Source organism: Mirounga leonina, unplaced genomic scaffold (assembly GCF_011800145.1).
Source record: "Mirounga leonina isolate KUSES-001 unplaced genomic scaffold, KU_Mleo_1.0 Mir_94, whole genome shotgun sequence".
Taxonomy (NCBI): Eukaryota; Metazoa; Chordata; class Mammalia; order Carnivora; family Phocidae; genus Mirounga; species Mirounga leonina.
This window is the reverse complement of record NW_023270855.1, coordinates 45,462,997-45,488,428: the sequence shown is the minus strand read 5'-3', so window position 1 is coordinate 45,488,428 and position 25,432 is coordinate 45,462,997. Positions and strand designations below refer to the sequence as shown.

Sequence of the window (25,432 nt, the reverse complement as noted above, 5' to 3'; positions counted from 1 at the left end):
TCGCGCGAGCCAATGGAAATCGGGGAAACATGGTAGGCATGGTGTCGAGGCTGGGAATGGCAGAGCGAGCTAGAGGTGGGTGGGACCACGCAGCTAGCGATCCAGTAAACGGGAGGGTTTCTGTGACGTCATCGGTACGCGCCGGAAAGCACAGCTCACACGGGTGCTCACACGGGTCTGGCGGGCAGGATGGCTGGCTTTGCGGAGCTGGGGCTGTCATCGTGGCTTGTGGAACAATGTCGGCAGCTGGGTTTGAAGCAGCCCACGCCTGTACAGCTCGGCTGCATCCCCGCCATCCTAGAGGGTAAGTGTGGCCTGTCGTCTTCCCCAGGAAGCCCCTCCCCCTCCATCGGCTCCCTTTCCTTCGCGCAGCCTTTACCCACGCCACTCTTGCGAGGCGAGGGATACGCTTGGGCGTTATGGGCGAGCCTGGGTCCCAAAGGTAGATTGGGCAGTGTTAGCGTTTGGAATGCACAATTGACTCCCTGTGTGTCCGCACACAAGTGATGTAATCCCAGTACTTTCGTGACCTCAGAGCACAGGGATGAATGACTAATCGATACTATTGGAAAACTTTGGTAGTTTGCATTACCATCTTAATTTTACAAATGAAACTGAGGGGGCGCCTGGGTGGCTCAGTCGTTGGGCGTCTGCCTCGGCTTGTGTCGTGATCCCAGGGTCCTGGGATCGAGCCCCGCGTCAGGCTCCCTGCTCCGCAGGAAGCCTGCTTCTCTCTCTCCCACTCCCCCTGCTTGTGTTCCCTCTCTCGCTGTGTCTCTCTCTGTCAAATGACTAAATAAAATCTTTTAAAAAACAACAACAACAAATGGAAACTGAGGTCAAGATTACTGGTAAATGCAGGACTCTGGTCCCATGAATCCTCTGCTACCCACTCTGGCCCAACCCAGTTTGCCATTAAAGAGATGCTCTTAGGGGCATCTGGGTGGCTTAGTCGGTTAAGCGTCAGACTCTTGATTTCCACTCAGGTCATGTTGTCAGGGTCGAGAGCAAGCCCAACATTGCGTGGAGCCTGCTTGGGATTCTTTCTCTCCCCCTCTCCCTTTGCTTCTCCCCCTTCCCCGCGCTTTTTCTCTATATATAAAAAAAAGAGAGAGACAGACAGATGCTCTTAGGAAGCCTAGGAAGTACCAAGTTGAGGGTTGAGGGATTAAATAAACAAAGATGAAGAAATCAGTAAGGGAGCCTAGGATGCAGATTGGGGGAGGGCATTCAGGTTTCCCTAAGCTGGGATGCTCTGTGAGGGAGTCAAAATGAGATAGTGACCAATAGCAGGGCGCCTGGATGGCTCCGTCAGTTAAGCATCTGCCTTCAGCTCAGGTCATGATCCTGGGGTCCTGGGATCAAGCCCTGAGTCGGGCTCCCTGCTCATCAGGGAGCCTGCTTCTCCCTGTTCCTCTGCCGCTCCCCCTGCTTGTGCTCTCTCACTCTCTGTCAAATAAATAAATAAAATCTTAAAAAAAAAAAAAGTAGGGCGCCTGGGTGGCTCAGTTGGTTAAGCGACTGCCTTCGGCTCAGGTCATGGTCCTGGAGTCCCGGGATCGAGTCCTGCGATGGGCTCCCTGCTCTGCAGGGAGTCTGATTCTTCCTCTCCCACTCCTCCCTCTTGTGCTCTCTCTCCCTCTCTCTTAAATAAATAAATAAAATCTTAAAAAAAAAAAAAAGTAGTAGTAGCATCTTGGGTCGGATGGATGTGGGTTCCACTCCAGCCTGCTACTCACTGGTTGTGTGTTCTGGGCACATCTCTGAGACTCCATTTCCCTTTCTGTTCAGCGGAGACAATAATGGTTGCACCCTCCGAGAATTTGTCTGTATGCCCAGAATGTAAATGACATAGGCCAGTTTTGGACCTACGGTAACTGCTCATGGAACGTTAGCTATTCTAAACTGTGCCCAGTAGAACCCTTGTCTACACCTGGAGTATGTTGACGTTCCTTTGCCCTCTGCCCAGGTCGGGACTGCTTGGGCTGTGCCAAGACAGGCAGTGGCAAGACAGCAGCATTTGTCCTGCCCATCTTACAGAAGCTGTCTGAGGATCCCTATGGCATCTTCTGCCTCGTCCTGACACCCACCAGGTGAGCCCCCCACAGGCTTTCTGGGTGAGTTAACCATCTGTGTTTTTAGGCAAGCACCTTTACCTCTCTGAGCACACTTTCCCTACATATAAAATGGGGACAGAATCATTCCTGTCTCTTAAGGGAGGTACAGAATTAACCAGGATAGTGTGTGAGAAGTGCTGAGCGCAGGGCTTGTCTCATGGCAAGCCCCGGCTAGACAGGAGTTATCAGTAGTCTTGTAGCCCAAGATGGAGACACATCTCATGTTCTTGGGCAGACAAATACGGCAGTTGACATGGTAAGTCCTCTAATGCCAGTAGGAGAGTGTGTATGCTGTGAGGGTGTGGCCTGGCGAGGAAGGCTTCATTCCCGGGATGCCTTAAAGGATGACAAGGGTCTCTCAAAGGGACAAGGTTGGGGAAAGAGATTCTAGGCCGAGGGAACTGTTAGTGTATTCGAGCAGAGGTGTGAGAGAGGCAGGGAACTTGGGGTAATTCAGGCCGGGCAGGTTAGAGCCAACTTGAGAAAAGTCTGAGAGTTAGAACCAATTCTGTGAGTATGTCGACAGGAGAGGGCAAGACAGGAGGACAGGAAGTGGGCACATGGGCCAAGGAGAGGCCTGGGCAGAGCTGGGGCTGAGGGGTAGGGAAGAAAGGACATGGACACTGACCAGCCCCAGGGGAGAGGGGACTGACGCTTAGGTCTCGGGCTTTGGTGACTGTGGTGTCGAGGCCACTGCTGAGGAGGAGAGGCCAGTTTGGGTGGAACTGGTGGGAGAGGGGCCGTGGGATGTCTGGGTCCCAGCCGACAACAGGGCTCCAGTGCTCAGTATCAGGGCCTTTATCGAGAGGGAACTGGGAGCTGTGGTGGGTGTGTAAACAGGAGAGGGCCAGTCAGGAGGTCTGAGGGATGGACATGGGAATGGGGGGCAGGCACAGAACCCCTATCTAACCCAGCCTGGCCCCTTCACACCCACAGGGAGCTGGCCTACCAGATTGCAGAGCAGTTCCGGGTCCTGGGGAAGCCTCTGGGCCTGAAAGACTGCATCATTGTCGGCGGCATGGGTACAGAGGGCCCAGGGAGGCTCTGGGTAGGGGACCCCCCGCGGCCTCAGGCTACCCACCCAGACCCACCTCTCACACTCCACCTGCAGATATGGTGGCTCAGGCCCTGGAGCTCTCCCGGAAACCACATGTGGTCATCGCCACACCAGGGCGCCTGGCTGACCACCTCCGTAGCTCCAACACTTTTAGCATAAAGAAGATCCGTTTCCTGGTGAGTCGGTCTGGGGCCCGGATTCATCCATTTGGGACATGTGTCCCGCAGGCCATCCAGCAGAGCCTTAGGAAGGGTGACAAAGACAGCTGAGGGATCAACAAGCCAGGGTGGTGGGGGGCAGGGCCTCTCTGAGGCGCAGAAATGCTTGAGGGAGCAGATGTCCGAGACCTAGAGGGAGAACGCTCCAGGGCCCATGTGCAAAGCTGGGAAGGAGGCATGTGGGGGAAGCAGGCCCCAGACAGCACTCTCACCCCAGTTCCCCTACCCCCGGCCACTGGTGCTGCAGGTGATGGATGAGGCAGACCGGCTGTTGGAGCAGGGCTGCACCGACTTCACCGTCGACCTGGAGGCCATCCTGGCGGCCGTGCCCACTCGCCGGCAGACCCTGCTCTTCAGCGCCACACTGACTGACACGCTCAGAGAGCTTCAGGGCCTGGCCACCAACCAGCCCTTCTTCTGGGAGGCTCAGGCCCCGTGAGTCCACAGCCAGGTCCCGAGGGGCAGGGCAGGGCAGGCAAGGGGTGGGGGGCCACACCCAACAGAGGTTACTGCACTCGGACAGTGAGGGGCATTGGCTGCATTCAGCAGTAGGGGAAACTGAGCCCCCCCCCCCCCATCCCCAGGGTACGTACAGTAGAACAGCTGGACCAGCGCTACCTGTTGGTGCCTGAGAAGGTCAAGGATGCCTATCTGGTCCACCTGATTCAGAACTTCCAGGACGAGCACGAGGACTGGTCCATCATCATCTTTACCAACACGTGCAAGTGAGCATGGCCCTGCCTCTCTCTCCCTCAGACGCCCTCCCATAGCCCTTTCCGAAGGCCCGAGGTACGAGGCACACCGCCTGTCTTGGCACTCCAGGGCCTCTGCTCAGACCAGAGATTTCAGAGGATTCACTCAAGGAAGCTCAGAGAGGTCAAGCAATTTGCTGAGGCCACCCCTCCTGAAGGCAGGACCAGGATTTGGGGTTCCTCAGACCTGCTCTTAGCCAGAAGGTACAGGGTCCTCTGGCTGTCCCCCAGAAGCCCTCTGCAGCAGCCGGGAAGGCCTTGAAGCAGTCTCTTCACTGTATCGGGGTGTCACTAGGGCCCAGCACATTGGCTCCGACAACCAGGCCCTCCTCTCTACAGTCCCAGCGGCCTTCAGAATCCGTTGAAGCTCTTGGGGAGGTCTTTAGGAAGCGGTAGCATGAGCCAGAGTAGATAGGCAGCCTACCTCACATGGAGGAGACCTCCTGAGTGGCTGCCGCCCCCCAAGAATTTATTGGCTACCAGAAGAGGAAAGTCTGGAGGTAGGGCTGACTCTCATTGGCTTAGGCCAGGGAAGGGGTCGGCAGAGAGGATGTCAGCAAGCGTGATACCCCACACCCCTGCTTCTCCTTCACCAGCTGTGCAGGGCCACCTACTTGCGGTCCTGGGGTGTACTGGGGCAGAGTGCCTTCCCAAGACCCTGGCTCTGGAGAGGCTGACACTGTGTCCTTCCCCCCAGGACCTGCCAGGTCCTGTGCATGATGCTGCGTAAATTCAACTTCCCCACTGTGGCTCTGCATTCCATGATGAAACAGGTATGAGACCAGGGTGCCCCAGAGATTCCCCCCCGCCATCCCTAGCCTTGTCCCTGGCAACTTGTCCCAGCCTCAGGGCCTTTGCCCACACTCTTCCCTCTGCCTAGAACACTTCTGCCACCCATTTGCCTTGGTCTATCCTCATGGGTGAGCCCCGGGAGGGTGGGACTAGCCTGGACTCCATCCTGTTCCCAGGCCTCACACAGTAAGTGCTCAAATATTTGCTGAGATGCCACCTGACCCCTGTTCTTCCCAATTTTCTCCCCGACTTGGCCACAGAAAGAACGCTTTGCTGCCCTGGCTAAATTCAAGTCCAGCATCTACAGGATCCTGATTGCCACGGACGTGGCCTCCCGGTGAGCAGCCCCAGGGTACTCCCTCCCCTGTGCCGGCCCAGTGGCACCCCCACAGAGCGACCAGAGGGCTGACCCTGGCAAGAAGTGGGGCAGTCCCGACTTCACGGCTGAGTGACCTGGGATGAGTCCCCGCCTTGGTTTCCCCACGTGGACGGTGGCACTGACTGGCCTCTGCTTCCAGGGGCCTGGACATTCCCACAGTGCAGGTGGTTATCAACCACAACACCCCCGGGCTCCCCAAGATCTACATACACCGAGTCGGCCGGACAGCCCGTGCAGGTAAGTGGACAGGGTAGGGTGACCTTCGGACCTATGTCCCTCCAGCCTGCCCACCCTGTGAGGAACCAAAGTTAGGAGCCGGTGGGAGAAGATGTGGGGATAGAGCCCGCAGGTAAGAGGCAGTGTTCACAAATTGGGGGAATCATCCTTTTGAAAGCAGAGGCAGGAATGCTCTGGTTTCTGAGATTCTGTCATGCCTGGAGTGGGGAGAGGCAGGGATTCTGGGGTGGCCAGACTGGGCCTGGCCCTTCTCTCCTGTCCTGTGGCCTGGGGGCAGGTCACATCAGCTCTGGGCCCATCTCCTCAGCAAATGACAAGTAGCAAGAATGACGCCTGTTTGGTGATGGTCCAAGGGCCACGGGCCTTGCCAGCTGTGAGCGCTGTTCCAACACCATCACCCTCCCAGAGATGGGGGCTGGAGAAACCCGTGTGCGCAGCCCTGTGCTGAGGCCCGTCGAGCCTTATCGCTGACAAAACTCTGATAGCCGTGCCCCAGAGGGAAGTCAGCCCCATCACCCGCCCCCGAGTAAGGCCAGCCTGGTAGGAGAGCCGCCTCTCCTGGTGTCCTGTGTCTCCTCTGGGAGGGACCTGCCCTCACCCCGTTCACCGAGCCCTCACTCTGTTCCCACCAAGAGGGGCCCTGAGCTGCCTAGTGGTCACAGCCTGTCTCTGTCGGCTCCTACCTCATAGCAGGTAACCGTGGCGTGTCCTCGCAGGGCGGCAAGGACAGGCCATCACCCTGGTGACGCAGTATGACATCCACCTTGTTCATGCCATCGAGGAGCAGATCAGTGAGTGGAGGGGCGGGAGAGGGGCTGGGGGGAGGCGGGTGCTTCTGGGTGCAATGCCCACTCACCCCCCTCAGACACCTGCCGGGCTACTCACTGAGCAGAACTTAAACTGCACCTTCCATCCTGTGCAACCCCAAATGAAGGTTTTTAGCCCAGTTATCAAAAGAAGCTTCCCACAGTGGCCCTCACCTGCCGAAAGCCACATCTGGTGGGAAGGGACTTTGGTTTCTCAGCCTGGGATGTATGGATGGTCCCTGTGGATGAGCCAGAGGCCCCAGGGCCAGGGTCTGGGTGTGTTTAAAAACCCCCTTGGGTGGTTTTTAACATCTAGCCCAGACCAAGAAGCACTGGAAAATCTGTAATCACTGTACAGACTGCCCTGAAATTCAGAATCTCTGGACTGCAAAGGACAGTATTTGAGTAATCTCTACACCCAGCATGGGGCTTGAACTCATAATGCCAAGATCAAGAGTCGCACGCTGTTCTGACAGAGCCAGCTGAGCTCCCCTAAAGGATAGTGTTTAAAAAAAAAAATACTTCCAGTCAAATTCATAGTGTTGCTAACAGCAACCAATAAAGGACAGCCTATCTCCTTTAGGTCTACAATCCCAGATCTCGTCCACCTGACCCTTTTCTGATATGACCCCATTCTTGCATGCCCCACTGCATGGGGAGCTCCCTCCCAAGCCAGAATCCCTCCCCTTGTCTTGTCTGCCCTCTCCCGCCCCCTGGGACCCCTGCCCCTATAGAGAAGAAGCTGGAGGAGCTCTCCGTGGAGGAGGCCAAGGTGCTGCAGATCCTCACGCAGGTCAATGTGGTGCGGAGGGAGTGTGAAATCGTGAGTATTGGAGGCCTTGGGACCCAGGGTGCCCCCTTTGACACGAGGGCCTCCATGATGGCCTCTCCTTCCCTCCCCAGAAACTGGAGGCAGCCAACTTTGACGAAAAGAAGGAGATCAATAAGCGGAAGCAGCTGATCCTGGAGGGGAAGGTGAGGGCTGAGCTGGCAGGTGGGCGTGGGGGGAGGGCTTGCAGGGGGCAGATTGGGCAGCTCGGCCACCTGCGGGTCCTCCCATGTCAGGACCCCGACCTGGAGGCCAGACGCAAGGCTGAACTGGCCAAGATCAAGCAGAAGAACCGGCGCTTCAAGGAGAAGGTGGAGCAGGTGCTGCGGCGGCAGAAGGCCGGCGGGGCCAGCCGCCGGGGGCGTCCACCCAGGGCCCCACCTGGAGCGCACTCAGCCCCGGTGCCCAGCCAGGGTCAGGCCTGAGCACTACGTGGCCCCCACCGGCACCTCCTGGGATTCCTTCCCGGAACTGACGGTCGGAGGGCTCCCCCCTCCCCCCGGGGCCTGCTCAGTCGCTGTCCTTTCGACCCAGGGACACCCATGTTGTGCACCACACAGCTTTCCACCTTGCAGCCCCCGGCTGGCCCCTTCTCAGAGCCCCTGCCAAGGGTCAGGCTGTGGACGAGGAAGGACCACTGGCTATGAGGTTGGGCCCAGCTCCACACATAGTGACCCTGGGTCACCTGGGGGGGTAGTGGATGTACAGGGCCCCAGAGCAAAGGTGTGTTGCTTGCAGGAGTCACTTAATAAATAGGTCTCTCAAATTCCCTGGTCTGACTATGCGGGAGTGGGGGCAGGGGAGGAGGGTTCAGCTGCTGGTGCTTCCCAAGGCCCCCAGAACATCATGTCACCCCCACCCCACCCCCAGTTCTCCATTCCCGTCGGGTCAGGCCAAAGGTTTGAACTACAGTGCTGGCCAGGTGACCTTGGGTTTGAGAAGTCCCCCCCCGGGGGGGCTTCAGTTTCCTCATCTGGAAAATGGGCACAGCAAGGGCACCAATTTCCAAACGTGGCCATCAAGTTAAGTGACAGGATGCCTGTGTGTAGTGAACACCTACCATGTTCTAGGAGCTTCCCCACCTGCCTACCTGGTGGAATTTGGGGCTTGTACCAGAGTAAAGGGAGGGGTGCTTAACCAAGGGCCACTTAAGGGCAAACTGGTCCAGACAACAGGAGTTGAGCCCAAGAGGGTGGGGACAGCTATGCTGGGCAGAGCTGGGCTCCTGGCTGTGTGGCCTGGGCCTGCTCCTCAGGCTCTGAAACTTAACTCTTCTCACCTGCAAGTGGCTTACTGAGCCCTACAAAGAGAGCAGCTGAGGTGCATCGAAGAGAAAGTGGGTAGAGGGGTCCAGTGACGGCGGTTAGATGCCTGGGTGTCCACATAACACACACATGCGCAGCCACTCTTAGAAATGTAATCTGGGCACCAGCACGCGCCCTGGGGATTCTAGAAATTCTACACAATGAAAAGCCCCGAAACGGCCCCTGAGCTGTGAGCAGCCAGGGCCAGCTGGGGCACTGTGGCCAGGCCCTCCCCAGGCCGAGTTGGGCCCCTAGTCCCTGCCAGGGTGAACAGCCCACTGTGCCGCCCGCGGCCTGGCTCGTGCCCCAGGTGGGAATCATGCGTCTAAAACCAGCTCCCGCGGGCCCCAGCTCCCACGCAGACCCTGCAGCCAGGTTCAGGGCGTGCCCTCTGCCAGGCGGGCGAGGCCCTCTCGCAGCTCGCTCAGCTCAAACAGCCTGACGTCCAGCAGCTGTGCAGCCCGGCCCACCTCAGCCCGCGACCGTTCCCGCTCGGCCCGCGCCTCCTCCAGGCTGCGCTCTGTTGCCCGCAGCTGGTGCTCCAGCTCGGCATTGCGGGTCTCCAGATCCTGCAGGGAGAGGGTAGACAAGATTTGGAGTCCCAACAAGTTTCTAGTGTCACCAGCCCTGCTTGGGGCAGCCAGCATCACAATGCCATCCCATCAGACCCCACTCTGGGCCATGCCATGCCCCCTTCATCTCTTATCCTCCCTGCAGCTTCTGCCCAAGACACTCCCTAAGCCCTTAGCCAATTTAAAGGTAATAAAACTGATCACATCCCTCTTCTGCTCAAAACCCTTCTGTGACCCGTCAGGCTGGGAACAACATCACATCCCTCCCTCCCTTTCCTTGTTCATTCCAGCTCGGACTCGCTGGCTTCCTTGTGGGTCCTTGTACATGTTGAGTTTCTCCCCACCTCAGGGCCTCTGCACAGGCTGAGCACTCTGCCCTGGAGACAACAGGGAGCATTTCCCCAACTTCTCTCTTCTGGGTCCCCAGATCCCCCTCTTCACCTGCTGGACTCATAGGACATGCGCCATGAACATTTCTCAGATAAAGTCCTCAGTGAAAGCCAGGACAGTCAGACCTGGGTACAAATGCAGGCCCCTGGACCTGAGGATTTGATGGGGTGAAGCATGGCAATTCAGCAGGGACTCAACAATTGTTTGTTTAGGGGCGCCTGGGTGGCTCAACTGGTTAAGCATCTGCCTCCGGCTTGGTCTCAGGGTCCTGGGACTGAGCTCCATGTTGGGCTCCCTGCTCAGCAGGGAGCATGCTTCTCCCTCTCCCTCTGCCCCTCCTCTCCCCCCATGCTCTACTTCAAATAAAATCTTTTTAAAATTTTCTTGTTGAATCAAAGAATATGAAACATCGTACTAATGACAACTGTCCTTTACAAAACATTGGCTGCAACTCAGACTTTCCATGCCCCTGGTCCTCCCAATCCTTCACAACCTTAGGTAAATCTCTGACCCCACCTACTGAGGCTCAGAGAGGCACACAGCTGCCCAGGACCCATCAGGAAGGAAAGATCCCAGGTCTGTCCCACAGCGGGGACTGGCTGCCCCTGTGCAGTCACCCCACCCGGTGACAGCCAACACACACCTGCACTTTCTGCTGCGTCTCCTCACGCTCGGTGGTGTCCACGGCCTCACGGGGGCCACCAGTCTGGCTCTTCAGCGTCTGGATCTCCTAAAGAAGAGTTCCCAGGGTCTATTCTGGGGGTCCTGGCTCCCCTGTGGGAGGTCAGGGAAGATGAAGCCCAGGGACACACCCTCAGTGCTCACCTGATCTTTGGTTTGCACCAATGCCTCCAGCTGCTCCAGCGACTGGCCTGGCCCTTCCTTCTCACTGACTGAGGGGGGCTCGGCGGCTGCCTGGGCCTCCAGCTCAGCTACCTGTGCGCACAGGAAAGTCAGCCCCTGACACCCCAGCCTGCACTCTCCTGACCCCTGGGGAATCTGTCCCTTGCTCCGTCACACCCATGACGAGGCACTCACCCCCTCTGACTGGGGCTACCACCTCGCAGCAGGTAGGACTTTAGGGTTTGACAAAGGTTGGCATTCTCTCAGACCCATAATACAGAACAAGAAACTGAGGCTCATGGAAACGACCTGCAGAGATCACACAGCCAGGCAGTGAACCCAGGACGGAGAGGACATGCGGAGGCAGGGGCTCCCCAGCTGCCTGCCGGGGCCACTCGGAGTCTCTGGAAGGGGTCCCCTCACCCGCTGCCTCAGCCTCTCGGCCTCAGCCCGCTGGGCCTCCAGCTGCTGCCTCCACTGGGCGGCGGCGGCGTTGGCTTCTCGCAGGGCGCCCGCCAACTTGTTGTTGCTGTCCTGCAGCGCGAAGAACTCGGCCTCCCACTGCACCTCGCCCACCGAGCTGCAGGGACGCGGCGGTTGGCGGGGGCGAGGCCGGCCGCACCGGGTAGGGGACAGGGGCAGGGCGGGGCGGAGCTAGGGGGTGGGGCGGGGCCGGGGGCGGTGCCATGGGTGGGGACGTCCCGGGGGAGCGCGGTCCTGCCGGGGGGCGGGGTCAGCCCATCGGGGAGGGCTCAGAACCGGGTGAGGGTTGGGAGGCCCGGGTGGGTTTTGAATTTGGTCGGGGAGGCGTGGCCGAGGCAGGGTCCGCCCCGAGAAGGCGTGGTCAAAGGGGGAGCGCGTCCGAGGGGCGAGGTCCGCTCCAGAAGGGGCAGGACCGGAGTCAGCCCCCGGGCCCCCCGGGCCTTGGGTACAGTCAAATCCCGCGGCCCGTCGCGCCGCACCGGCTTCAGAGAAGGTCCTCTCGGCGCCCTCCGTCCCGCCACGCCCTGTGCCCGCCCTACCCCCCTCACCCCTCGGACAGCATCTTCTTGAGCCGCTCGCGCTCGGCTGGGCCGGGGACGTCCGCACTCTGGCTACGGAACAGTTTCTCGTCGCCGGGGCCGTTGGCGCTGACGAGGGGACTTGGGGGCACCTAAGGGTGTGGGTAGAAGCGGGGTCACACTGGGGGTGGCTTCGGTCAAGGACCGGTTAGGTCCTGGTTGGGGTCGGGGCTGTTGTCCTTTCCAGCGCTGGGATGCGAGCGAGCCCCTCCTCTCCTCATCCACCCTCTATGGCTTCCCATGACCCCTGGGCCAGAGTTTCGGGAACTGTACAACCCACCTTGCCTGCCTGGGCTCTCACCAAGCCCCCAGGAGCACACCCGATGCAGGCTAGTCTAAATAAACCCACTGAGATATTCAAAATCTGCAAAGGTCAGGGGAGCACTGTGAAACGTCTGTGCCATCCCTTCATAGCAATGCCCTTCCCTGGGGCCAAATTTCAACATGCTTTTGAGATTCAGACAGGAAGCCCTCTACCAGGCTGACTGAATTCACTGCCTGCACCAGGAGCCTGCTTTTTCACCTCGGTAACCCTCTTTCCCAGCCCTGGGCCCGGCACACAGTAGGTGGGCAGTAAATTATGCTGAATGAATTAATGGGGGAAAGCTCCCAGGACAGTTTTTCACTCTGCCGCCTGGCCCCTACTTAGCTATTTCAACCTCCAGGTTTTTACTCTGCCAACTAAGCTGGTTTCCAGGCCTTTCGTGATTCAGGCTAGGCCAGACCCCCAGGACGTGCTCCTGACACTTCCCTCCAAGGCTCCTGCTGTAGGTCTAGTTTTACACGATCTGTGAGCATTTGGTCCTGGGCACCCGCACAGCACCTGGACCCTCAGTATCAGCTGAGTGACCGGCAGGCATGGGACAGGGAGTACTGACCTGGTGAGCAGTGAGCCCCAGGGCTGGACTGGTGAGCTCCCCCCCATCCTGAGATTTCTCCCTCGCCAGCCTTGCTGCTTCCTTTACTTCCTGGAACTTCTCAGCAAACTGGCGGGGGGAGGGGGGGGCGGCAGAACAAATAATCAAAGAAAACCTAGCCCCCTCTCCCAGGGCCCCACTTGGTCACCCCCACCCAGCACCAGCCCTGTCACTTTGGAAGGGGCTTTAGGAGCCATGCATATCCTCTCATCTCATGAACTGGAAGAGTGGTCAGAAGGCTTGGAAAATGTTGTCCTGGTGAGCAGACTGAGAGCATCATGGTGGGGGTGGGGTGTTCACGGAAGTGTATTACACGGAACCACCTTGAGAAAGGGCTCCCCTTTTCCTCTCGGTCAGGCTTATTTCAGCAAGGAGAGCCTCAGGTGGGTACTGTCTTTAATGCCCGGGACACTTGTGAATATCTTTTTATAACAAAGAGAAAGTAGGTCTTGGGCTCAGAGCCTCTGAGAGGACACCTGTACCCAGTGAGAACTTAAATTGCCCTGTTCTCATTCCTACTGTATTAATGTTTACCACTGACATTGGTTTTCCAATTAGGGTGGATAGGATACACTGTTTTTCGTTTTAAAATAAATTTCTTTAGTTGGAAAATAATTTTTTAAAGAAAATGTTTACACACAGACAGTCCCTTGATTGAGGCAAAGGGGCCAGTGCCATTCATGGGGATGGGGGGAGGAAATCATCTCAAAAAATGGTCCACGAGCAACTGAATACTCAGTGGGAAAAAATACTCACGCCTTATAGCACCAAGAGAAATTAATTCAAGACCTAAATCTGAAAGGAAAATGAAAGCTTCTAGAAGCAAAGAGAATCCTCACGATCTCATTAGGAATCAGAAAGCACTACCCATCGGGGGAAACAATGGGATGAGACAATATTGAAGTCTGGAGACAACAGAGGGTGGAGGGAGGCAATGATGAAGGTAGTGCTAGGGTGTGTGAGGGAACTCCCAGCCAGTGCCAGGCACCCAGAGAAGGGCAGGGTGTGTCCAGAATTGGAGTAGGTGGCCAGCAGAGCTGAGACATGAACCAGGGAACCAGGAAGGTTGTCTAATTCTGAGGCCCATTCTGCAGCACCTGACCAGGGGCCCCAGTGTACCTGGGAGAAGACCCAGGCCCAGCCCTGTCCCACCCACCATGTAATCCTGCAAGCCCACCTGGGTCAGATGCTGCTCAGAAGCAAAGCCAAGGCCATAGACAGTGTTGGCGCGGCTGTCTGCCCACTGCCCGAACTTCTGGGAGGTTTTGGTAAAGGTCATGTTGGGGGTGACAGTGCTGTTGATGATGGCCTGGGGAGAGGGGGAGAACAAAATTCAAGGTTGATGAGACTGATAATAATGAACACGAAACCCCCAGGGTGTCACTTCGTATTAGCTCCTGGGAGGTCCCTGGTGTGAGCCATTTCAGGAGGGAGACTGCTTCTGGGCTCCTCCCAACCCCCAGCCCCCCTGGCACACAGCAAGGTAATGACCAGACCCAGGCCTGTCTCTGAGACCCCAGGAGTCTGCCACCCCACCCAGGCCCTGCCAGGACCTTGGCACCCCCAATGCTGATGATTCGGTAGACATTGCGGGTGGCATCATAGAAGTAGGAGACAGTGAGTGCGTGCTTGCCCGCGGGGATCCAGTTCCGCTTGGTGGCCGGGTCAATCTGGAACACGTGCGCCCGTGTGCTGAAGATGGGCTGCTCCCTGCATGGGGAGAGCATTCTCAGTGGGGCTGGGCATCCCCCAGGGGACTCAGGGCCAAGCTGAGGAGGCAGTGTCTCACCTGGCTGTGGACATTGGTCAGGCTGGGCTCTCCAAGAGGCAGCCAGAGGGATAGCAGGAGCTGCAGGCTCAGTCTCTGTGGGGAGGGGGGCTTGTGAGTGTCCCTCAGGACAAGGTTAAGGAAACCAAGCAGGTCCAACCTCAGGACCCACCGCCAAGGTACACCATTCACAGAACGCCAATCAAAAAGGTAAGGGAATCAGCAGATCACTCAGAGCAAAAAGACCCTGTCCCTCTCCAACTGGAGGAAGCCCCCACACACCCCAAGCAGGAGATGGCTCTCTGAGAGGAGGCAGGTAGCCCCTGATATCCCAGCATAAACTTCTCAGCATGCTGGTTACTGGACCCCCAGTGACACCCCCTCAATCTTGGGGCTAGGTAGAGAAGGCCAAGGTGAACCCCTGCTTGGTATTTTCTGCCACATTCACTCATCACTCCCCAAACCAGGATCTCCAGCAAAATGTGGGGCAGCACCAGGTGCCTACTGGGAAGCCAGTCCCCTCCAGAACCCACAGGGGGACCCCTCAGCTTCCACTCTAGGGCAGAGGCACACCTTGGAGTCAGAGTCCAAATCCCCAGGGGGCTCCCAGCCTAGTTAAAAAGATAAGATGTAGCCAAACAAGTTGATCGTGGTACCCACTACCTGATCACCCATACCCACTCAATCCCAATACCATGCAGGGCTGGGCGGTATCAAGGATTGGGAGAGGGGGCTCCCCAGCCCCTCTTGGTGCCTCTAGCCACAACCCCACAGAAACCAGGAATGGCTGCCCTGGAGAATTCCTGACCCTCACCTTTGGGCCCGCAAAACCTGAATCCGGGGGATCTGTAGGGGACCAGGAGGGGCCTGGGGAAGGGAGGTGGCAAAGTGGGGGAAGGGAGGCCCCCCGCGGAGCGGTCTCTTTGGTCAGAGGAGGGATGCCCCCCCACCCTGTCCTGGGCAGCTGCTGCCCCGGTCACAGGGTCTGAAATCGGAGCCCCTGTGTGGGGGAGGGGCGGCAGCTCTGTCCTGGGTTGGGAGCAGGTCCTGGGGCGAAGCAGGGTTCCAGGGTGCAGGGGTCCCAGAAACTCAGGCCCTTCCGGCCCTGACGGTCCTGCCGCGACTTGCAGCTTTGGGGAAAGTTACTCACCAACTAGTCATGTGCCTCGGACGCCGCCGGCCCGCGGGGCTCCCGGAGGAGGCCCCGACCCCGCCCGGTGCCCACGATCCCCAATCGCGTGTGGGGGCGAAGCCCCACCCCATGAGCCCCAGTCCGGGGGGCCTGATATTCAGTAAGGAAGGAGTTCCCATCCGCGTCAGAAGCGGGGCGCCCAATACGCGCCCCGACTTCGGGAAGTGCCACCCTCGACCCGGGAACTTCCGACCCAACTCCGGGTCCAGAACTTCGGGGACACATTCTCCGCCCCCTCCAACCCCAGGTCCAGAACTTCGGGGATCCCTCGCGCCACCTCCGACTCCTAAATTTCGGGGACTCCCTGCCACCTCTCCAGCCCCGGGTCCAGAATTTCGGGATCCCCTCGTGCCGCCTTCCTACCCCAGGCCCGGAACGTCGGGGACACCGCAGCCTCTTCCAACGCCCGGTCCGGAACTTTGGGAACCCTCGCACTGTGCCCTCTCCGACCCCGACTCCGGAACTTCGGGGCCCCTGCGCCCTCTCAAGCCCGGGAATTTCGGGGCTCCGCAAGCCGCCCCCAGCCTCCCTGTCCGGAACTTCGGGGACCCCCGCGCCCTCCCCCTGGCCCTGGCAGCTCGGGCCCCCCGCGTCCCCGGCGCAGGCTCGGACAGCCGGGCTCACCCTGCGAGCTCGGCGCCCCGCGAGTGTCCGGGCGCGAGTCGGGTGCTGCCCCGCGGCGCCGACTCCCCGCAGCCGGGCGCCCCGCTCGCTTGCTGGCTCCGGGGCCCGCGCCCTCCGCGCCGCCCTCCGCGCCGCCCGTCGCACCGCCCGCGCCTTTGTCTGCGCCTCCGCCGCCGCCCGCGCCGCCTCCGGTCCCATCGCGGCCGGTCCCGACGCGGCCGCCGCCCGCCCCGCCTCCCGGGGCCGCCGAGGCCGCCCCGCAGCGCCCCCTGCCGGCCCTCCGCGGCGGCGGGGAGGGGGAGAGGGAGGGGCGGAAGCCGGGAGGCAGGGGGGACAGGACCGGCGGGGAGGGGGTTAAGGGCGGGGAAGAGGGACTGGGGGTGGAGGATGGGGACAGAGACCCCGACCCAGAGGCAGAGATATCGGGGAGAGACACTGGAGACAGACAGGTGGAGAATGTGGCTTCATCGTCCTGTCAGGGGTGGCCCTGACCCTCCAGGTCACTGCTGCCCGGGCTCTCACTGCCTGAGGTCATGACCTTCTGCTTTTGATGGGAGTCCCTGTCCACCTGACAGGGATTTGGGGCAGGGGCACCTCTACCGCACAGAGGTGGGTGCCTGCCCACAGTAGGTGCTCCGTGGGTGTTACCAGGAAATGAAAGAGACACAGGCTGGGAGAGAGCTAGAAGAGGCTGAGAGAGGCAAAGAGTAGGCACTTAATGAGGCTTGATCAGCGGTGCCCCGTTCAGAATCCTTCCTGACTTCCCCCCAGCTCTGATCGCCAGTTGGGGAGGGCCTTCTGCCCACCTTGTCTCCCAAGAGAGCGAAGGTAAGGATGCCACCCATGGTGGAATTATCAGTATTGCTATGTTATAGGGTCTCAAGAACCTAGGGAAGATGGAATGTTGGGGCCTAGTTCCCACCAAATGAATGAATCCCCTGGAGGTCCTCAGGCCTGGGTTTGCCATCTCTGGTCAGGGAGAGCCCTTCTTACACTTGCCAAGAGAGGGTCCTTCTCAAGATGAGCCAGGATCAGCCTCCCCAGGCCTGAGTCTACCTGTGGGACCCACTTGTCCATCTGTGGCTGTCCTTTCTCTGGACTCCTCCAAAGTCACGCAGGGCCATCGGGTTCATGGACAAAGGCGCTGCAGCTCTCCCGAACCAAGGCCTGCAGATCCCTAACGCTCGGAACCTCATGTTTGAACTTTCCGACCACCTCAGAGATTTTGCTTCTCGTCTCCTCTGTCCCATCTCCTTTCCCTCTTTTCGTTCTGTTTCCCCCTGACAAGAATCATCCATCTGGGCTGGGAGCTATCTTCAAATTACCTTTAGGTGAATTCCAGGTCATGTCGTTTCTGGAGATTTATTCCCAGGCCAAGATGGAGTTACCTTTGCCCAAGTTCTTCCCTCCACCTGGAAAGCCCTTTCTGCCGGCGTAAATTCTGCCTTGTCCTTCCAGGCTCAGCTCCACTGGCCCCTCTCTGCCTGGAAGCTTCTCTGACTATCTGGGGCTTGGAAGGGATCTCGCCGTGTTCTGCACTGGGCCCCCATCACTTTCTCTGGGATCCCTGATCTGTATTATCTGTGTATTACTTCCATCACGGCCAGGTCTGAGCACTCTTTGGAGGGCTAGCCTATCCTGGAACCCCAAGCCCCAGTATGAGAGGAACTGCTCACCCCTGCTGGGGAAACTGAGGTTCAGGCTCAGTTTCCCCAGCTGCTTCCAACTTCATAAGGCATCTGCACAAGCAAAGGATTTGGCTTGGCTTTCAGGCCTGAAGCCACAAAACGCTTTGAACATTGTGGGGAACAAAGAAAATACCGTCTGTTCTGTGCAAAGAGTGACTTTTCCTTATTACCAAAAAAATAATTAAATAAAAAAAAAAGTAACTGGGAAAGTTGCCCACAGGACCGAGGCTTCTGGAAGCCACTCAGGGTGTGCTGAGTGCTGGCCGGCTGCAGAGCCAGGGCCAGGCGGCCATTCTGTGAGGGTGGCCAGGAGAGGGGCCCAGGCAGACTTTACTCCTTTGTGGGCAGAAGGCAACAACATGAGGGAGAGTGGGGAGTTGAATCACTTCCCTGGGCCCCCTTCAGGCCTCCATGAGGAGTTGGTTTGGGGCTCGTCTTGAGCAGCCCTGACCTGAAGTTGGATTACTCAAGTACAAATTGAGAGAGTGGCTTTATCAGTGTGGACTTCACTTTTTTCACCTGGAGAATGGGCTGATGCTTGCAGGGCTGGGGATAGAGGGAGGAGGCAGGAGAATCCAGGTAACATGAGCAGCTCTTCACCCTCCTCTGGGTAGAGACAGGTAGGGGCCTGCCCCAAGCTGCCATCCCCACTCCAGCCTGAATCCTCTTCTGCCTAGGGATGTCCTTACAGGGTGGACAGAGGCCACCACGCCAGAGTGGCTGATAAGAAGTGACAACTTTCCCTTGGGCCTGAGAGAGGATATAAGAAAATGAACTTCCTGTCACAGAAGGGACCGAGCAGAGACTCTACAGTTTATTTGGCTCTGGGAAAGCTGCATTTGCAGAGTCGCTCTTATGCGTTAGACTCTGGCCTCTGCCTAGTTAAAGCTGACCCACCTCTGGACTGAAGCTAAATTGTCTCTCTTCCCTGGAGGGTTCCTGTCCCACCAGATCAGGGGGAGTCTGTCACTCTTTCCCAAAGCCACATGCCCAACCCTGTGGTGTGGATGACAGTGGCCACTCAGATCTGTTTATGACATGATTTGGTTACTGTCCACCTCTTCCATGGGTCTGCACCTAGAGCAAGCCTGACCTGCAGCAGCAACTCTTTAAATGTTTCAAGAAGGAGAGGATCCCCAAGCCTCAGTCTTGGTCCTTGGTGGTCTCCAGAGTCATATGACCAGGGAGTGACTCCCAGCCCTGCCTCTTACTAGCAGTGTGACCTTAAAGAAGCCTTTTCCCTCTCTGTGCCTTAGTTACCCCATCTATAAAATGGGCATAAAAATGGTACCCATTTCTGAAGTTTCCTTTAAGGATCCAACAAGTCCTTGTGTGAAAAGGGCATGACCCTGAGAGCTTAATAAATTCTGGTTGTCATAAACATTATATTTATTCTTGGCTGTCTGGGCATATGGTTTTGATCCTGAGCCAAATTCTCAAGATTTTCTTTCAGGGTTTGAAGGATCCCAACTAGGCATGAGCTTTCAAGGACAGAAATAGGTCCAACTTGGCATGATAACCTCTAAATCTTTAGCTAGGGGACCCTTATATGCTCCTCTAGCCACATTCCTCCTCTTTCTCCATGTTCCCCCAGACATGGCCAGTCACCAGACCTTAGCATCCTGAGAAGCTCCTATTCATCCCTCAAAGTCCCACCTCCAATGCCCTCTTCTCTGAGAAGCCCTCCCATGTCTCCCTCTAGACTCTCCCCAACACCCTCCCTCCTCTGACCCAACCCTGATCCTAAGGACTAGGGGGGTGTGTGTCTAGCTCTCACTCCCCCAGCCTGAAGGCACCTCAAGGGCTGGGCTGTGGCTTCTCTTGGACTTGGCATCTCCCAGCATGGAGTGGATGCATGGAGGTCATGGCATAGGAGAATTTGATGACTCAATATTGGTGATTTTTCATCACTTGAGAGACCCCACCTTAAATTCAGATCCACCTTAACTTCTGCACAAGGCCAAGGTTAATTCATTAAATAAGGAGTCCCCAGGAAGGTGTGAAGGGGCTGGGTGGGAGGGCAAGTGACACTGGGTTATAGACTTGAGCTCCCAGGAGCAGGGATAGGTGGGGGGTGGGGTTAAGCAGCACTTGAGGCCCCTCCAAACCCAAACCTGGATCTGTGGTTTGGTTCCCACAGACCTAATTACCCTCATTTGCCACATGCACTAATTACCTCTGCGGTGCCAGGTGGCTAGGCAGGGCTGCCCCACTTTTGGGAGGTAGGTCGGGGACTGATTATTTTTGGCTGTGTCGTCCTTGAAGGCTCCGCCATCCTTCTGCGTGAAGGACAGAAAGTGGGGCAGAGGGGCGCCTGGGTGGCTCAGTCGTTAAACGTCTGCGTTTGGCTCAGGTCATGATCCCGGGGTCCTGGGATCGAGCCCCGCATCGGTCTCCCTGCTCGGCGGGAAGCCTGCTTCTCCCTCTCCTAATCCCCCTGCTTGTGTTCCCTCTCTCGCTGTGTCTCTCTCTGTCAAATAAATAAATAAAATCTTAAAAAAAAAAAAAAGAAAGTGGGGCAGAAAAATTGTGGCCACATCAGGAGGGATAGTAGGAGATTTAGGGGTCAGGTTGGCCCAGGAGCTCCCTGAGCAGGGGGGTTTGGGCCCCAGGTCTCAGAGTCTTTGGCACCCAGCTGGACACAGCAAGACCTGGAGGGACTGAGAATCATTCAGCTCTAAGGTGCACTGCTCTGGAGGCCTGTTTTAAATGTGGCACCACTGGTGGGAGAAGGCTTGGGCGGATAGTCGGACAGGCCTGGGTGCAAATTCCGACTCCCATCAATTTGATGCATGTTACTGAACATGTGAGCTCCTCTCTTTGCACCTTTCCTGAGGGGTCAGATGGGGATAACAATTCACAAAGAATACTCTGGGCAGAAGGCACAGCATATGCAAAGGCCCTGAGGGGGGGGATGGGCTGAGTGTGTTGGAGGAACAGTGGGGGCCCAGGGGAGTCAGGAGTGAATGGGAAGAGACTAGGGGTCACTGAGGGCTAAGAAGGTCACAGGAGCCAGGTGAAATCTCATAAGTGGTGGTGCAATGTGTGAGTTTTGTCCCAGGGGTACTGGGGAGCCACGGGAGAGTTTGAAGACAGAGAGGGAGGGACATGATCAGATTTACATTGCAAGTTCCAGGGAAGGGTTTCGTTTCAGCTCTTGAGAGAGAATCAGGTATCCGTACATGTGCAGAATGGGGGCAGACCCTCCCTTTCTTCGAGCCTTTCCGTTTTCCCATCTGAGACAGAGTTCTGAGGTCCAGACAGCCCCAGGACACACTGGACCCTCAGCCAGGGAAGCTCCCTTCCCCCCAAGCTCCCAAATTCCTACTTGGCCTCCTCTCTGCCTGCCCTCTCCTCCTACTCTCCTTCTGTGGCCTTAAAGGAACAGCTGTGGGAACAGAGAGCGGGAAGCCGTGGGGAAAGCAACATGGAGGGGCTCCGGGGGCCGTGTTCCCACTTGGTGACAGCCCACATGGGGCCGCTGGGTGCCGAATGTTCTTACAGGAACTAGGTGACTCAGATGCTGCAGCCTCCTCCCTCGGTCTGCTAGGGGAGGCCAGTCCTGGTCTGTAGGCACAGGCGAGAATCAGCATGTGTCCCTCTGTGTGGCCCCCAAACCAGCTCCAGCCTCCGCTGCAGGGATCCCCTTAACTGGATGCATTGTTCACTTCCCTCCTCTGGTACCCTCTATGGCTCTGCTGGAGGCTTCAGAGGGAGAATCTGGCTCCTCATTGCTACTGTCCTAGCAGCTGAACCCCATCTCTGAACGCTTGCCCTTAGCCCCACCACCGAGCCTTTGCACTCAGCCCCACCTATGGCCTGAAATGCCAGCTCTGACACCTTCTCCTCCAGGAAGCCTTCCCAGACTCCCTCTACCGCCCCAACCCTGACCCCACAGGATTGGGTGTGTCTGTATCCAGCTCTGTCCCCACCACAGACTGGGGGCTCCTTGGAGTCCCAGCTCAGGGCAAGGCCTCTCAGGGACCCTATTATTGCCCAGTGCAGGGAGGAACAAAGGGACCCTAGGGGATTAGGAATCTCCTTGGTCCTACCTTTAATTCCTTTTTTCCCCCACCGCAGAGAGAGCGAGCGAGCAGGGGAGAAGCAGAGGGAGAGGGAGAATCTCAATCAGGCTCGATGGCCAGCGCAGCGCCCGACACAGGGCTCGATCTCATGACCTGAGCCAAAATCAAGAGTCGGATGCTTAACCAACTAAGCCACCCAGGCTCCATTTTTATAGAAAGGGAAACTGAGGCTAAGGAGGCTTAAGCCAATTTCCCAAATTAAAAGCTGGCTAAGTGGAAAAGCCTGGCCTCAAACCTAGGTCTGAGAGACCAGACTCTGTTCTCTGCTGCTTTTGGAGGCTTATTTACCCACAGGAGGGGACAGGGAGCATTCACTTGCCTGCGGGCAGATTTGGTACAATCTGGGCTCAGCCTCCCGGGATCTGACAGCCTATCTCCATGGACGCAGCGGGGGCCTCCCTGGGGGTTTCCTTCTCTGTAAGATGGGGGTTCATCAGTTAACTCATGTTTATTGAGCACCTACTATGTGTCAGCACCGCAGAAGGCCCTGACCTCAGGGCGCTTCAGCTATCTGGTGAACAAGACAAATAGAAGACTAGGTAGGATGACTTCTGACAGCAATTTGCAAAGGAAAGAAAACCAGGCAAAGCAATAAGCAGTGAAGGCTCCTCTGATGTGGTAGTGATTCAGGGGGAACAGCATGTGCAAAGGCCCTGAGGTGGGGATGCGCTCAGCTCCTTGGAGCGGCAGCCTCAAGGAAGTGGGTGTGGCTGGAACAGGGTGAGTTGGGGGGACAGGCAAGGGGTGGGCAGACCCATAGGCTGCGTCACAAGGGGCCCCATGGGCCCCAGCAAAGAGTATGGACTTTATGGAGAGCCACGGGAGGCTTTTGACAGATGGACTGATTTTAAAACTTTCCTCCTCCATTGTCACGATGGAGAAGGTATCCTGGGGCTGTGCTTGACAAACAAATGACATTGTTATTAGCACTATCATTATTTCTTTGGGGATGCCCACAGGCTCTGAGTTTATATTCCTCCCAGGGCCTCAGGGAGGAAGTCCATCTCAATAACCCTCTTTCCGCCTTGTCCAGCCTTCCTTTCTCTCCCATGCATTAGCCCTGATGCTGGCCCTGGACTTATCGCTGAGATCCCAGGCCTCCAACTGGACGGAAACACCTGCTTCCCTGAGTGGCCCCATAGGAGGTCACAGAGAAGCCTGCTGCCCCCGGGCTGGGGGAGGGGGACCACTGAGGGGAAGAGAAAAGATCACACACTGGGCACCAACTGCATACACGGGGAGATACTAAGTCCAGGCTACAATCGGGGGCCTTCTACAAGGGTCTGGGGCGCCTGGGAGCACATGACCCCCGGGAGGCTCCAGGTGAGGAGGGTGAGGGACAAGAAGGCAAATGCGCACCTACAGACCTGGGAGAATGGCCACTCCCAGGGATTGCCCCGGGGGCTGGCCTGTCTCCTGGGGGCGCCTCTGAGCCCAGCTGGGAAACTGCAGTGGAGCCCCGCATCCAAGACAGGGTGCAGCTGGACACAGGGACCTGCAGGTGACACCCGCCAGCGCCCTCCACCAACTGGCAGTCATAGTGACCAGCCTCGGTCTCAGTCTCTGTGGTGTTGAGCAACATCAGGCTGGTTCAAGGGCAGGTGTCCAGGAGTCACGTGAGTGACTTGAAGGACCCTTCAAGAGCCCCCTGTAGGGGCCAAGTGGGAGAAGGGGCTGCAGGGCAGGCGGCGCTGTGACCTGCCACCACTGTGACATTTTACATTGGGGTCTCTGGGAGGTAGGTGCTGGGGGGGTGCTTACAGAGTGTGGAGGACCAAGGCCAAGTGCCTCCTCTCCACTCCCATACCTCTTTGTCCACCTGCCCACCCACCCACCCATCCATTCAGCCATTCACCACCCACCCTCCCACCCATTCACCCTCCCACCCATCCCTCCATCGGCCCGCCCTCCCACAGATGCAGGCATCATCCATGATTTACCCCCAGCTTCTCCATCTGTGCATCTGTGCAGCTATTCTCAGTCTAGCACACTCCTTCTTCAAGCCCCAACTCTGTGTCCTCTCCTCCATGCAGTCCTCCATTCTCTTCAGACAGAGCACCTGGCTCATGCCTGACCCAATGGAGCTGAGAGTGAATGTGTCTCACTTGGCCTCCCCAGACTGGGGGCTCTTTGAGGGCCTGGGGCTGAGGCTCCTTGGGAGCCCAGCAACCCCAGTGGGAGGTGGGTACTGAGGAGAAGACCAGTGATCTCTGCCCAAAGCTCATTGAGGAATCAACCAGGACTCCATGGCGGCGGGGGGGGGGTTTCCTTTGTTATTATATATACACATGATTTGCCAGTCAAGGACCACGTTCCACACTGTTGGACACCAATCTACCCTCTTGTGTTGACAGTTTTATTTTCTGTGATTAAATTAAAAAAAAAATCAGAGGCCCCAAACTGGCATCTCTGGCTTCCAGAAAGTCCTCAAAACTCTGCTCAAATGCCACCTCCTCTAGAAGCTTCCCCTTATTACCACTCCCAATCCCCCCCCCATACATCTTCTAGCACTTTCCATTTGTCCTCTTACTGTCTTCATAACTCCCATCACTCCCTGGCATTGTTTCATTCATATATGTATTCACTCATTCACTAGCCTTGCTGGGCTCACAGTAGGTCCTCAGTAAAGATTTGTTGAACACATGAATGTTTATGAAACTGTCACAATCCAATTATTGCTGTCATGTTTAGCAGAAAGGCCAGGCACAGGGCACCTGGGTGGCTCAGGTGGTTAAGCGTCTGCTTTCAGCTCGGGTCATGATCCCGGGGTCCTGGGATCGAGTCCCGCGTTGGGCTCCCTGCTCAGCGAAGTCTGCTTCTCTCTCTCCCTCTGCTTCTCCCCCTGCTTGTGCTCTCTCTCTCTCTCTCTCTGACAAATAAACAAATAAATAAAATCTTTAAAAAAAGAAAGAAAGAAAGAAAGGCCCGGCACAATATACCACAGAGAGCGGGATCAGGGCCAAGGAAGAAAAAGCAAAACCCACCCCGGAGAAGGCATTCTGGCAAGGTGAAGCGTGGGGCTCTGGGGGGTGGAGGCAGAGCACACAGCTCCTGACCTCTCTCCACGTGTGTGCATTTCCCTCGATGTCTAGCTTTATGAACAGCCGGAGGGCAAATGAACGGGAGGTGGACAGAAACTTTTCCAAGGAGTGACTCCCCAAGGTAAGGGAAAGAAGGTATCCCGGGAGGTGACAAACTGGGGTCTCTGGCCCTAGGGAAGGACCTCTGGGCCTTGCATGGCTGGGCAGTAGGGCTTGGCTGGGGCACTGGGCCAGGGGGAGAAGGGTCGCCCTCTCCCATGGCTTGAACTGACATCTATAGTTGTCCCCAAACATAAAAACGTGAGCCCTGGGGCCCCATTGGTTACATTTCCTGGTTCCTGGTCAGCATTAACACTCTCTGGACAGAGCTTTTTAAAAAAACAAAAAACAAAAACAACCCAACCTAAGCCCCTGGTGGGGACTTGTGTGGAGGTAGCAGGGGCCCCCCAGTTGTGTCCACCTACCAGCCAGGGAACAGCCAGACATGCTTCCCTGCTGGACGCTCTGAACTAATCACCCCCAAACAGGGAGGAAACCCGCTGAGGGCCATAGTCCTGTCTCCATCCTACCCTCACAAGCTGGGGGACTTGGTGCTTTTGGCCTCGGGTTGCTTGTGTGAAAAATGGGAATGAGCACAGTCTTCCAATGGCTGTGTGAAGAGTCATCATAGACAAGCAGGACTTAGCGCCGGACAGCTTGCATGCAGTAGGTGCTCAATAAATGCTGGAAACGGCTATGGTTCTTCCGGGTGTCCAAGCCC

General features: G+C 57.3%; 2 protein-coding genes across 3 annotated transcripts; one reads left to right on the top strand and one right to left on the bottom strand.

The window, feature by feature from the left end:
- Window positions 1-66: 66 nt before the first annotated feature.
- Window positions 67-7,960, top strand: DDX49 (DEAD-box helicase 49). Its single transcript, XM_034997629.1, has 13 exons — window positions 67-304; window positions 1,970-2,093; window positions 3,054-3,139; window positions 3,229-3,350; window positions 3,640-3,827; window positions 3,977-4,117; window positions 4,842-4,917; window positions 5,197-5,273; window positions 5,455-5,552; window positions 6,269-6,343; window positions 7,093-7,181; window positions 7,262-7,333; window positions 7,424-7,960. The coding sequence occupies exons 1-13, from the start codon at window positions 190-192 to the stop codon at window positions 7,610-7,612; spliced, it is 1,452 nt and encodes a 483-aa protein (XP_034853520.1). The 5' UTR covers window positions 67-189; the 3' UTR covers window positions 7,613-7,960.
- A 630-nt stretch (window positions 7,961-8,590) lies between these two features.
- Window positions 8,591-16,000, bottom strand: HOMER3 (homer scaffold protein 3). 2 transcript variants are annotated; one of them, XM_034997643.1, is made up of 10 exons: window positions 15,859-16,000; window positions 14,064-14,138; window positions 13,828-13,984; window positions 13,452-13,583; window positions 12,236-12,343; window positions 11,328-11,449; window positions 10,720-10,876; window positions 10,279-10,389; window positions 10,097-10,183; window positions 8,591-9,060 (listed from the first exon to the last, which is right to left on the bottom strand). In XM_034997643.1, the coding sequence occupies exons 2-10, from the start codon at window positions 14,075-14,077 to the stop codon at window positions 8,869-8,871; spliced, it is 1,080 nt and encodes a 359-aa protein (XP_034853534.1). In that variant the 5' UTR covers window positions 14,078-14,138; window positions 15,859-16,000; the 3' UTR covers window positions 8,591-8,868. The 2 variants fall into 2 exon arrangements, with proteins under 2 accessions (XP_034853534.1, XP_034853535.1); XM_034997644.1 differs by lacking the exon at window positions 15,859-16,000 and adding an exon at window positions 15,193-15,497.
- Between the last annotated feature and the right edge of the window lie 9,432 nt (window positions 16,001-25,432).